The 13,336-nt window shown below is 35.9% G+C and overlaps 1 protein-coding gene across 2 annotated transcripts in view; it reads right to left on the bottom strand.

Annotated features, from left to right (window-relative positions):
* Nucleotides 1-1,893: 1,893 nt before the first annotated feature.
* The window catches only part of LOC147068580 (protein FAM13A), a 62,226-nt gene continuing 50,783 nt past the window's right edge, over nucleotides 1,894-13,336 (bottom strand). For both annotated transcript variants that reach the window (XM_085952545.1, XM_085952546.1), the window contains exons 2-4: nucleotides 5,190-7,127; nucleotides 3,519-3,734; nucleotides 1,894-2,528 (exon numbers count right to left, since the gene is read on the bottom strand). In XM_085952545.1, the coding sequence (XP_085808671.1) occupies nucleotides 2,025-2,528; nucleotides 3,519-3,734; nucleotides 5,190-7,127 (2,658 nt within the window). In that variant the 3' untranslated portion in view covers nucleotides 1,894-2,024. The remainder of the gene's footprint in view (nucleotides 2,529-3,518; nucleotides 3,735-5,189; nucleotides 7,128-13,336) is intronic.

The following is a 13,336-nucleotide window of genomic DNA, read 5'->3' as shown; positions in this document are numbered from 1 at the left end:
TTACCAAACCGTGTAAAATTATGATATATCATTTAAAAATAATTGTAAATGGTATTTACGATTTTGATTGCTGAGAATGGTGTTGGTTTAGGTGGTGGTTTTAAAGTGTTCCTAGGAATGATAAAACAAAAACTCAATGGAATTTATAACATATTAGTATAAAATAATCATGAAACCTTGTATAATATATAATTGAAACCCGATATAATATATCGCATTGATTTTATAATGAATTATGACAGTGTAAGTAGAGATATTCTGTTGTGTTTGTAAAACATTGCATATTAATTCTAATACACAATAATAAAATTAAAGTAACACCAACTCTTACTAGATTTTTATACAATATTTATATTGTTGATTCTAAAATATGTCACAGACATTTTGTTATTACATAATATTATTCTTAATGAATAGTTTACTATAAAACATTTTTATACAATACTATCAACATAATATATATAACGAAGCAACTTGTAATATAATATAGATAGGTACTATTATATAACATATTATTATTGGAAAGAAAGAAAACTTACACATCTAAATATTATACATACCATTAAAACTTTACATGAAGCGTTTAGTTGATTCTATTATTGAAGCCTTAAGTTTTAACATATCGAGGGCTTTCAATTTTTAAATAACATTTAAACAAAATGAATCTTATAGAATACTATGCTAATCATAACACAAAAACATCAGGTAATTAAACTCATTCATAAAAATAACACATACAATAATAATTTGGATCCTTAAAAAAGGATAATATGAAATTTAAAATATTCACTCAGAGATGGCACTTTCAATTAATAATTTTAACACCTCACAGATGTTACTGTAAATTTATAGGACGTAAAATTCTACTTCAAAATGAAGAAGTGGACAGGGAAATATCAATTCTATTAAATTGCAATAAATAGAATTGTTGCATATTGCTTATAATAATCGAAACCGATGAACTAAATTTAATGAATTGAATTGTTGGAAGGCATTAAGCATGGATGACACCATTTCGATTTCCTCTCGGAAATGTAACATTTGATATCAAAATTCTCTGCAATACAATGATTGAAAGAGTTGAACAAAAGTCTTAAAATATTATGAATTCACAGTCAACTTTGAAATAACCAATTCGATATAAATAAGACTAGAATTCTTAACACTACGCCTCGGAAGTGTACGAAACACGAGATCTATGAATCGTTAAATCATAATTCAATCATGCCGTCAGCATTTATTAAACACAACACATACAAGAGAAATTTATATACATATTAGATAATTATAAATAATCACAGATATTAAAGCATTTGCGGATGTGAGACAGGGTAATGTGACCATAATTAAAAATAAAACATACCCAGCATCTCATCAGAATCTGTTACCTCAAAAAAATATGAATAATGAATGGCAATTTTGATTGTCTCTATACATATTTAGCTTCAATAATGTAAGTTAGTTCATCGATGATTATTCGCTAATGTTTCAATCCGCAAACAATTTAATATTCGTGTTATTAGGAAGCAAATACATGTAGAAGCCATCAAAGATTGGCGTAAGTAAATAACAACTATTCACCGTATGAAATTGTAAAATTTACTGGCAGTGAGTAATAAATATATGAATATATATTTTTACAAATAGTTCCTCACAGCCGTCGACAAATAATATTAGTTACTCGCCGATTCATTATGCAAAAACCTCTATTTCGGCAACAATCACTCACTCAAAAAGAATATCTAAAAATCACATCACTATGAATATCATAGAGATTGAATAAACGGATATTAAAAATAAAATAGGACTCAGCGAGGCTAGAAAAAATACCTCAGTGATAATAATCGCATTCGCTCGAGATGCTCAACTTTCAAAGATATCATAACAAAACACAAATCGACCCCAAGCACGTCTAACTAAATGCTATGAAAATCTTCATAAATCACTACAGCCGTAGTATCGAGCCCATTACAAAAATTAGGCCACATTTCTCAATGATTAAGAACCATCTTAAAAAATCATTTTCATCCATAAGATTTCTTTTGTTTATTAACCAGTGCTGTCAGAAGCCTGAGCCGCGCTTTTGTTTCTTTATATTTAGCATAAGTCGGCATGATGGCTTGTCTTTCATCTTTCAGCATTTTTCTACTGTTCTGAACTTCAAAGTCTGCTTCAAATGCCTTTATACTGGCTCTGAGCGAAGACTTTAACGCCTTCGTCTCGGTGTGCAACTTATTGAGTTCTTTCAACGACATGCAGTGCAGGTTTTCATTGACGATCTCCGACTCTTCAATTAGAGCATTGGTTTCATCGCTAGCTGTAGATTTGGCAGAGGACGATGCTGCGTCTTCAATTTCCCTCTTATCGGAGGGTGAATCGATGAAAGAAGTTGCACTATCGGGGAATATCGGTTTCTCAACTGCCTCTCCAGGACTGGAAGACTCGCACGGACTTTCCAAATTTGTGAACAGCATCGTTTCATGTTCCATTATTGTTGCTAGTTCTCCGGCACTCGTGTTCAACTTCATCTGAAAATTATAAATTAAATATATATATTATAACCGATGAAAAAACCAAATATGGAATAAACTTTTTCTTTATCAATGTAATAGCGCCTGTATGGATTTATTTGCAACAATAGTGTGTATTTTAAACTAACGCTATAATAACTGTTTGCATGAAAAGTGCTGACTGCCTCTCCAATCTTATTCTTCAAGCGGAAGCGAGACGCGATATTGTCATTGTATGGGGTGCTATTTGACACATTCAGAGAGGTTCGTAGGTAATAGGTAAACGTCCAAAAATTCTGTGCGGTGTAGTTCATATTTCTTCCGGCAGGTTCGCCACTATCGTTCTACTGTGTATGTGCACCGCCATGCAAATATCAATTATTGCGTGAAAACTTAGAAGCTCCTCAACTTTTTGATCCATGCATACAATCTTGCAACTTGCAACTTGCACGATAATACATGTTTACATGAGTATTTTATTGTTATGGCTGCGATAATACATACTGTCAGCAGTAAATCTATGCACATGTAAACGGGGTATAAAGGATGCCAAAGTAAGGATGATGGAAATATTCTATTTAAGACTAGTCTGGTCTGGTCTGGTCAGGTCATAACACAATATTCTTATTCGGAAGAGCTATTTACCAAAAAAAAAAGATAGTTATGTCTAACCTTTTGTAAAATATAATATCTGTATACATACTTTGTGAACATGCTAACCGTATTTTCTGTAATTATTTATGTTATATGCCACTGGAGTGTCCTAAATTAATAATATTTTATGTCAACAATATATAAATTAAATTTGTAATAAAAATGGTAAATAACTGAGATATTTTGCCACAATCGATACATAAATGATAACGGACACATCGTTTTTATGTATCGAGAATGTCATAGATTCATGAAATAAAAAAATATTCAGTGAAGATAATGAATGACATAAATTGCGCAGGACTACAAAAAAGGAATGCAGTTTAGGGAGGCTTCAAGAATAAAATTTCTTACTGCGTCCATCCTGGCGACGAGTCGCTTGACGGCTCGGTATCTGTCATAAAGCGGTCTTGCTGCGTCTCTGTCGGATTTTTCAGTCGGTCTTCCTCTCGCCCCCTCCAGCCACAGCAGAGCTCTCTGAACGGCCGCCTTTTCTTCCGCTAGCTGGATGCGGGAACACGCTTCAAGACGGGTGGGTCTATCGTGCAGTTCACGTTTGGCTTCTAGGCGCTAAAAACAAGAAATTATCATAAGTATGCAAAATATTAATATTTTTTTAAGTAAGCAACAAAGACAAATTATTGTGTTATTGTAAGGGTATCAGTCTAATTGGTAATGGTTAGGATTAGCGGACATTTTCAATCAGTGGATTATGAGACTACAGACTTATGGAGGATTCATAAGCACAGAGTGAATCTACATAACCCGAACTCAAAAAATGGCTTGTTCGATCTCCCATAGACATGTGATTAATTTCAAATTGATTCAACTAGACTCAACTGACTAAATGACATTGAACAAAATGTATTAGGATGAAAGAGTAGTGTTTGTGACAGTAGATGGAAAAAGTTGCAAGGGTATTTTTCAACATTAGATCGAATAATGATGATATTGCAATCATGGCTCCCATATCCTGAAGCGGGTCCCCCTACCCATCGCTAAGGTTAAGAGCCGTGTAATGTTCTACAATAGTGATCTTCAAATGGTATTCTGCGGAACTGCAGGGTCCTGTGTAAAATAAAAGGTTTTCCAAGATTTTTGGCATTTTTAAATAAATCAACTTGAATTGTCGGCCGGTATCATATGACTCAATGATCGCAACCCTCTTTTGTGATAGCCAAGTAACATGCGGCCTTTCGCCATATTGGATAATGGTTTATATGTCGTAGTAGATTTTTGGGTTTCCACCGTGTGTCCTTCTTCCTTCTTTACTCGACGTTTCGGGCTCGTTGCAGAGGCCATTATCAAGAGATGATATGATAATGGCCTCTGCAACGAGCCCGAAACGTCGAGTAAAGAAGGAAGAAGGACACACGGTGGAAACCCAAAAATCTACTACGATAAAAAACAACCGTGAAAGCCTCAAACATTATATGATTTATATGGTTTTTATTAGCCATGAAACACACTAAAAATAATTATAAAATAAAATTCTACTCGTGAAATAGCGACGGAGGTGACTTTTTTATTATTAGCGAGTATTTGTAGTGTCTTTATCTCGCTAAAGTGATCGACCCGCCACACCTCCTGGTCCCTCTTAAGCCCGGGTCCCCAGGCTAGAGCCCTGTCAGCACCGCCCTTGTGGGAGCCACGATTGCAATCAATCAAGATGATTGTGTATAATTCAATACATTTCACATATGGAAATAGTGGCAACTTAATACAGCTGAAAGCAAAAAGCAACATCTTACAATTTAGTTGCAAGCATAACGCTTTAATTCCAATATCAAAGTTCAGTTAATTCTGTGTGCAAGTGTTTTGTAAATATCAACTAAATTACTTAGACATTGTTGTCAGCTCAAGTTTGTATGACCTACAAGATCCGCTTAGAAATTAATGATTTACACTGACCTGGATTGAATTCCATTTGTAATAAATATGATAACAATATCTACTATAAAATTCATATACTATACATTGAAGTGTCTTTCATAATGAAAATATAATATAAGAATGGATACTTACTCTTTCAATTTCCACCATGATTTCCGACATCGGTTTGTTTTTCAATGAACTGTCCCCGGATGAAGAGTCAGAGGCCACCAAGCGAGCGATAGATTCTCCTGGACCAGCTTTAATACTCCTTCTCTCGTTCTTCAGTTTCCTCACTTCAGCGTACAATTTGCTAAGATTGTGGTCATTCATCTTATCGGCATGCGAGGATTTGTAGCCGTGAGATAATTCAAAATCAGATTCATACTTGGCAATCCTCTTCTTCAATGTCACCAGTTTCTTGGCAATTTTATTGAGACGCTCGTCCGGTTCCATCACAGCGTAGCCACCGGGGATTTCTACGATACCATTTTCGCATTTGTCCGGCAGGGTTCTTCTTTGACTGCGAATGTCACACATTTCTTTATTGTATCCGACGATGTTGTCATCCCTGATCGGTTCAGCTTCAATATTGAAACCTTCCAGGTCTTGAGATGTCTCAGGATCCCAGGGGAAACCGATGAATTTGATTGGTACGCTGGGAACAGGTTCGTTCTGACCTAGCTGCTCGTGTAGTGTTGATAAGTCAAGGAGTGGTGTCTTTTTTATCGGTGAGACAGATTTATGAATGGGACTTTGAGATCTGCTGCGGGAATAAACAGCTCTCTCGGGTCTGTACCCGATCATGGAGCCGGAGAAACAATGTTCTTTCTTCCTACCACATTCAGTTTCACAATAATTAACCAAATGTTCCAAATGTTCCCTGGAACTGTAGGGCAAGTGACTTTGTTCACGATTTCCACTTTTCAATTGAACACTGGGACTTGTTTCACATTTAGAATTTTTATCACCGAGACTCATTGTGTCACTTTTTTTAGAATGATGGGGTATGGCTACATCCTTATGTAAGACAAACGAGTGTGTTTTCTCCGCCGAGGAAGTCCTGCTGGAATCATTCTCTTTTGAAGAGCTCTTATGAAATTCTTGTCCATTGGCAGGTTTATGCTTGACTTGCTTTCGAGTAGGCGGTCTTCGGCCTCTCGGTGCAGGTGTTCTGGAGCGTCGTTCGCTACTGCGAAGCCTCTCGTGATCGCGTTCTGCTTCACTGGGAACACCGCGAAAAGAGACTCCGCTCCCGCTGCTGGCTTTTGGATCCCGATTCGGGGATATTCTCTTTGGAAACAGAACGTACTCGTGGATCCTCGATCTAGACGGGGAGCTGTCATTTTTGCTATATTTTTGACGCACACAATAATAGTCAGACGATGAATTGTCGCTCTCCATGTTGGGGCCAAATATGTTTGAGTATTTTTCGCCAATATCGGACGAGACGTTATCGTCTTTCAAGTAAGCAGAGTCGTAGTCCGACTCGACCGGAGCGGGCGACTTGGCAGGTGGCGGAGAATCTGCGCAGTTTTGCTCGTGCAACGGGGCAGCCGGAGTTCTCGCGACCGGCTTCTTGCACTTTTCGAAATCTTCGTGCGAGGACACGCGGCGAATGTTATCGTCAGATGGCGTTTTGGTTTCCGCGGTCCTCTCCTCGCTGTTGGACCTGATGACTTTGCGCTCTTGAACAGACGAAGAGCCGGAATCCTGTCGCTCTTTTCTCTTCCGCGTCGCCATTTCACCTCGGCGGTGCGCGGTTTCGTCGTCCAGTTCAGGCAGAAACTTTTCAACATCGGAGAGATTGTAGATGAGTTCCGAAGATGCGAAGGGCGACGAGAAAGAGACCTTCCTGGGGTCCTCGATTTCAGCTATCATAGCGACCTTGGTGTAGTTGTCGTGGGGGTCGAGTCTCACGCGATCCTGAGCCCCGGCCTCCATGCACTCGCAGGAGCGCGCCAGGCTGACGACGCTCTCCTTCACCTCGTGCACGTAATGCGCGCCGGCGAGCAGCGCTCTGCCGTGCACCCCGTGCGACACTCCTCCGCGGTCCACGGACGAGAGACTCTCCTCCTCGGTCGTGCCACACTGTAACAAGAAGAAATTCAATGTTAATTCAAACTATCAATGCATCCATTCATAAAACATGAGATTCAAAACGAATACAATTTAAAAAAAAAACTTATTTTACTGGGTACTTTGTAATACACCTAATTATCAGATACAATTTAACACTAAACTAGAAACGTATTCAAAGTACATACTTCAATTAATATGAATCTGTTAATCCTGGATCCTCTGGGGAATTTTCAATCAATTAATGGAAGAAGTTAAAGTCAAAGTTATAACAATTAATTAGTTAGGCAAGCACCTACTTACTCGAATGTATGCAAATACAAAACATAATACAATATATTATTATAAGGCATGTACAACTTCACGTAGGCTGTGATCTACTATCCAGTATCAAAACTGACAATGTTCTACCACTCAAATTGGAAAAATTTTGCCTAGGCACAAACTTAAAAAATGGTTCTTTCTCGCGGACCTTCAGAAAAATATAAATTTTCAAGTCTTCTCTTTCCGTCAGTTTTGCGGCAGGTCGTGAGTGATGCAATGCGAATCAAGTGATACGAAGAAGTCAGTCAGTTGAGCTTCCTCAAGGTTAATTTGACAACGACGGAAACGAATAAAAGAATGGTTAATGTTCCCCTTCAAAATCAATATCCATATTTACATACATTTCTATAGGTCGGGCCAATCGACCAAAATCCATCATGCAATCGACACGTTGGACATGCCTGCAATTTATATTATATTAATGGAGGAGGTCGATTATTTTTTTTATTACAATTATAGATGAGAAATAGTGTTTTCCGTTTTGTGTTGCTGTGAATACTAATATAATATCCACCAAGATCTATAAATAAGACAGCAAGTTGAAAAGGTTCTACCAGCCACACTGACCCTAACCAGCGTCGCCTGATGGGCGTTGGCGAAAAAAGTTGAGGTCGATACGTAAGAATACTCACACTGAGCACACAATGACTGGCGACTTTTGCCATGGGTTACATAATAGAAAGCCAGGTCAGTGTGTATATAGTACGGAAATCACAGGAATACACCTTTATTAGACAAGACTTTTATAAAATACATAAATTCTACATAATAAATTCGCATGTTACGTTATTAATTTGATTCATTGGTAATACTTTCGCGTACCAAATACGACTTTAGTTTCTTGTACTTAATATCTAATTTCTAGCATCCGACCATGTCCGATCCTAATAGGATCATATGGGCCTCCACAGAGTAGAGGTTTGTATTAACAGATTTTTGTTTTTTACGAGAAATGGATGTCAGCCATTTGCTCAACCTATTAGGTCCATACCCTGACTCACACACAAATTGAAAAACAATATGTGTACTTGCCAGACCCAGGATTCGAACCTGAGACCCACGGCGTGATAGTCCAACGCTTAAGCCGCGCGGCCACCGTGTGCATAATTTCTAGCATAGGAAGACGAATTAAGAACCTCCGTGATTGGGACGATCGCAGATTCACCGAAATGCTCCGAATATCATACAATAGACTGAAGGTGAAGACCTGATGATGGCCGACCTCCGATGGGAGGCAGTACAAGAAGAAGTTGGTGTATCAGTAGAAGTAATAAGTATTGTAAGTTTACCGACCAAATTAAAATGCGGTCACCAGTTGCCATAGACCAAGACTTTGACGGAAGTTTTGGTTTATGACTCATTTAGAGACAAGCCAATAAACGCAATAAATACAAATCGCCATGAGTATCCTCGAACATTACCAATACTGCAATAATGAATTTTATACTACATACGTACGTTAATATTAAAAATAAGATATTATGTTTAAGTTTATTCCATATTTCTCCACACTCGAGAATCGTACTTCCTTAAAACCACACTCGCGAGGGGGTCGCTCCATATTCACAATGAATAATGACAAATCGTCGCTTCGCGAAACGAGATAATTGGCTTAAATCATCGATTTTTCTTACACATTCGGGCAATCTGCGGAATGTGTGGCAAAATCGAAACTGTTTCAGAACTATAATATTTAATTTTATCTTATCTAATTTAATGGTTGCAGGTACTTAATAATAATAACCTGCCAACAGAAAAAGCGATGAATTTACTTCGGATATCGATATATTCCACTTGCGTGAAATGAGTTTAGGTGTCTTATAAATCCATATAAATTCTTAAAATGCGACATATTTAGCTCACTTGGTGTAGGTATTTGCTTGTACTATTTGTATATTGTATCAATTTGTTAGCAAGCTGTTTTAACATCATCTGGTATATAATTTTATGTAATGGTATAAGTTATCTTTTTAGATACACGATATATCGTTGATCATGCATATTATGTAATGTAGAAGTAAATAATATATCTACCTTAAAAAAATCCGATTATAAACTCTTAGCTATAAAAATGACTATATATGTGAGTAATATTTAATTTACACAATATTTGAATTACGTGATAATCTTCTTTCTAAAATATATAATATGTGAATAGCAATAAGTATTGACATTTGGAACACGTTTATTTTATGAACGCTTTAGCTGAGTGTTCAAACATATTCAAAAGAATATGTATACTAAATAAAAAAAAAATGTTTTATTATGGATTATATAAGACACTATCGAACAACAAAAAAAAGATCACGCGAATTGTTTTGGGAGAAATAATAAATAGTAGGCAGCCAGCATAGCCGAAATTCAAAGCGCTTCAGGCCATTAAAAAAACGTATTCAAAGTATGCCTTGGAGCAAATAATCCACTAATCATGCCGATGAAAGTTTCATGTTTTTTATTGCCAAATTAAAAAAAATACAGCGCTCCGGAATACGAAAATAAACCCGCGGCTTGTATGGACTCGAGTCACGATAGTGCTGCGAACATGACGTTGCCGATAATATTGCCGAAACAAGAAGTCGTCTATGGACTTTGTCTGAGACATGACTGAAATGGTAAGTAATAATATTAATACTGACAAAGCTTATTTCGTTAATTAGATTAGAGGAGTATTACGAAATGTCTAGCTAGATGAAGGTAAAATTCATTCAACGTTGAGAATTCATTTGCGTACCTAATAAATAAGAATCGCTACAAACGATGTCTGCTAAAACTTACTGCGAAGGGTGAAAAATAAAACTACGATTGATTTATGAAGAGAGTCTCTAAGTCCAAGGACTGTCAATTGCTATTTCCTTTTCCAGGTGGGGCACATGGGTCTCCACAAAGTGAAAGCACCCGGATAGACGCGGATCTGTGGTAACGAAAGATGTTAAAGAAAAACTTATCTATTAAACGGAGCCTGGATATATAAAAATTATGAAGATGGAAAATAGGGACCAATGGCAAATTGTTTAAATTAGTGGCAATTCTTCACCTTAATTTATTAATTCACCTGCATCTGTAACACCAGCAAGAATTTCAACAAAATAAAGATATGTAGGTATATGTATTCACCGAAACAGCCAAATGCATAAATTTCCGTAAATATTTATTTTTAAGTAGACGTTTCATTGTAGTTTTAATTTTAAATTGTACAATTACTTGGTCAATCAAGTTATATATAATATATATATATATATATATATATATATATATGAATGGTTATATAACCTTAGAATGCCGCAGGTTACCGGCGACCGACCGCGCCATCAAACATCAGTCATTGGTAGATATATAATAATTAGCCTATTTACACTAACGTTTCACCGATCGTGGGAGGAGGTATTCCAAAACCAGGAGGCGGTCGGAACGCTTCGGGAGGCGTCAGCGACCTGTTTATCCGCTGTCGCTGCACGGGTTATGTTATGTCATTGTATTATGCGTGATGTGATAACTGATAAGATTGATAAGTGTTCTGTACTCAGATTAGCCACGTTTTAAAGGTCACGTGTAGTTTGCAACATTTAGAGGCGGACGGTAGCCGGTTACCCGCGGCGTTTCACCTGCTCGTGTTGCATGGCCCTTAGATATGAAAAGAAAAGGGAAAATTAAGTATGACATGAATTATTTGTATTCATATAAAAGAAGATAGAAAACAAATACAGCAGTTTTAATCAGATGGCTTGACTGGACCACAGATCTCCCCGATACTAAGTGCAGAACTTGGTTACAAGTTTCTTAATACTTTAATTACAATTATTAATTGAGCCAGAGTTTGTACTGTATGCTGCATAAATATGGCTGATTTAATAATAATTGCTGAATTATTTATATCGACATTTTTGTAATCTTGCATAAAAGTACTTAAAGCCACGTCGTTGATTTTTAAAAGTGAAATTCTACGCGAAGATCCTGAATCACATTCGACGAGATGAATGAAATGAATATGTACTTTAATAATAATGAAAGCAACAAATTATGGGTAAGTAATAATTTTTTGACTAAACGACATTTCCTTTTTGTCAGTGATCTAGAAAAAACTACACTATAATAAAAAATAGGTGAAAAATGAAATAATTAATCAACCCCATAGTTACGAACACACAGTTATGCACAGAATTAGGGAATCCAATCCCGAGCCAAAAATCTGATACCGGGATTTCGGGATTACAATTTGAAAATCCCGGGATCCCAGGACTGGTCCTGGGATTGGCATTTTTTCCATTGTCAATATAAAATTTGTATATTTAAAAATAACATTGATAAAATCAGTCAAAAATAAATCTAGTATAATTTATACTATTTAAGACATTTATTGTTAATATTGTATACGTTCAATCTTAGAAATACATAAGTTTAATGGAGTAAATAATATTGTAATATAAATAATAATGTGAATTTAATATGAGATTGCTGTTTCTGATAGTAAAGACTTAATGAATGGGTTAGCGAGATTTAAAATAGTAAAGCAACTCATGGTGTAGGTACTTATGGCCTTTCCGCTTCATAAATCTAATTAGTCGGCTAAATATGAAACTGCCGTAAAACGTATGAGATCATGGTGAAATTACTTTGTTAATAGTGCGAAGCATTGTTTTTTTCCAATCATTCTCATTTTTATTAATTTATATGAAAAAATAAAATGAATCAGCAACTTACAAATGGATATAAATCAAACTTCATTCAAACTCAGTTTATTTCTAATGTAGTTATTTGTTATTAAAAGTATTTTTTCTGTTATATTTTTGTTTTTATTTTATTTTCCATAAAAATTGATAAAAAAATCAATCCCGAAACTTTCGGGATTATGTTTATCAATCCCGGGATTCATAGGTATCGAAAATAGCTCGGGATCCCGGGATCCCGGGATTCGGGATCCCGGGATTGGAGTCCCTACACAAAATACATTTTTTTTTTTTTAAATAGTTTAAATAATATCTATAACGAAACAATAAGTATTTAAAGCAGCTTCCATGCAGTGTCTAGGATAGATTTTATGAATGTCGTGTCCAATCGATTTCCTTTATCACGCGAACTATAAAAATTGCAATGTAGAATGACAGTGCGCGTTTTAAAATGATTGAAGGCATACTGACATCATCTACTGAAACTAAAAGACCAACTACAACTCAGTCGAGAGTTTTTTGCTCAATTAAAATCATTTATTTATAACAGCCCGGCAGAATTCTATAATTGGATTTTTTCAGTTTTTATGGTAAATAAAAAATTAATATAATCATTCGCATTTGTTAAATTGAAGCTGTTGTAAATGTGTATGTATATGTACATCATACTAGTATGCAAGAAAATAATGTCCAGGATGGTTGGGAAAAATAATTGCATCGGTTTACACAAAATGACATACTAACATTTACTGAAGGTACTATTTTCACTTAGTCACAGCACAGTTATGCTCATTTTATATAGATACATTGAAAAATACACTGGCGCATCATTTTATCTACTATTACAACTTCATTTTAGATTCTTTAATTTGTGTAGTTAAATTTAAGGCACTTCAATTGAGGCATGGTCTAAAAAAATCGTGGCTAGGCGATGCGCGGATTGTGCAAATAACGCGTGCCGAACGAAATATAATGTCAATAAAATCCAAAATGCGTCCATTTAATGTTATTTTTATTGTTATATTACTAATAATAATAGTATAAACATTGACATGTTTTCTTTTTTAAGTACATACGTAAAGTTTTTTAGTCATCTTTACACGATTTAAGAATATTCTCATCCGACGCCATGACAAAATAAATCGACGTGCGGACACCTCGACTGTCGGTCTCCGATTGGCGACTAGTCAGAAATTTCGTTGCACCTACTGTTGAAAATTATTTGCCGTTTCA

Source organism: Rhyacophila brunnea, unplaced genomic scaffold (genome assembly GCF_057557595.1).
Source record: "Rhyacophila brunnea isolate RB1 unplaced genomic scaffold, BYU_Rbru_1.0 scaffold_3, whole genome shotgun sequence".
NCBI lineage: Eukaryota > Metazoa > Arthropoda > Insecta > Trichoptera > Rhyacophilidae > Rhyacophila > Rhyacophila brunnea.
The sequence above is the reverse complement of the archived record's forward strand: the minus strand, read 5'-3'. Positions and strand labels throughout refer to the sequence as shown.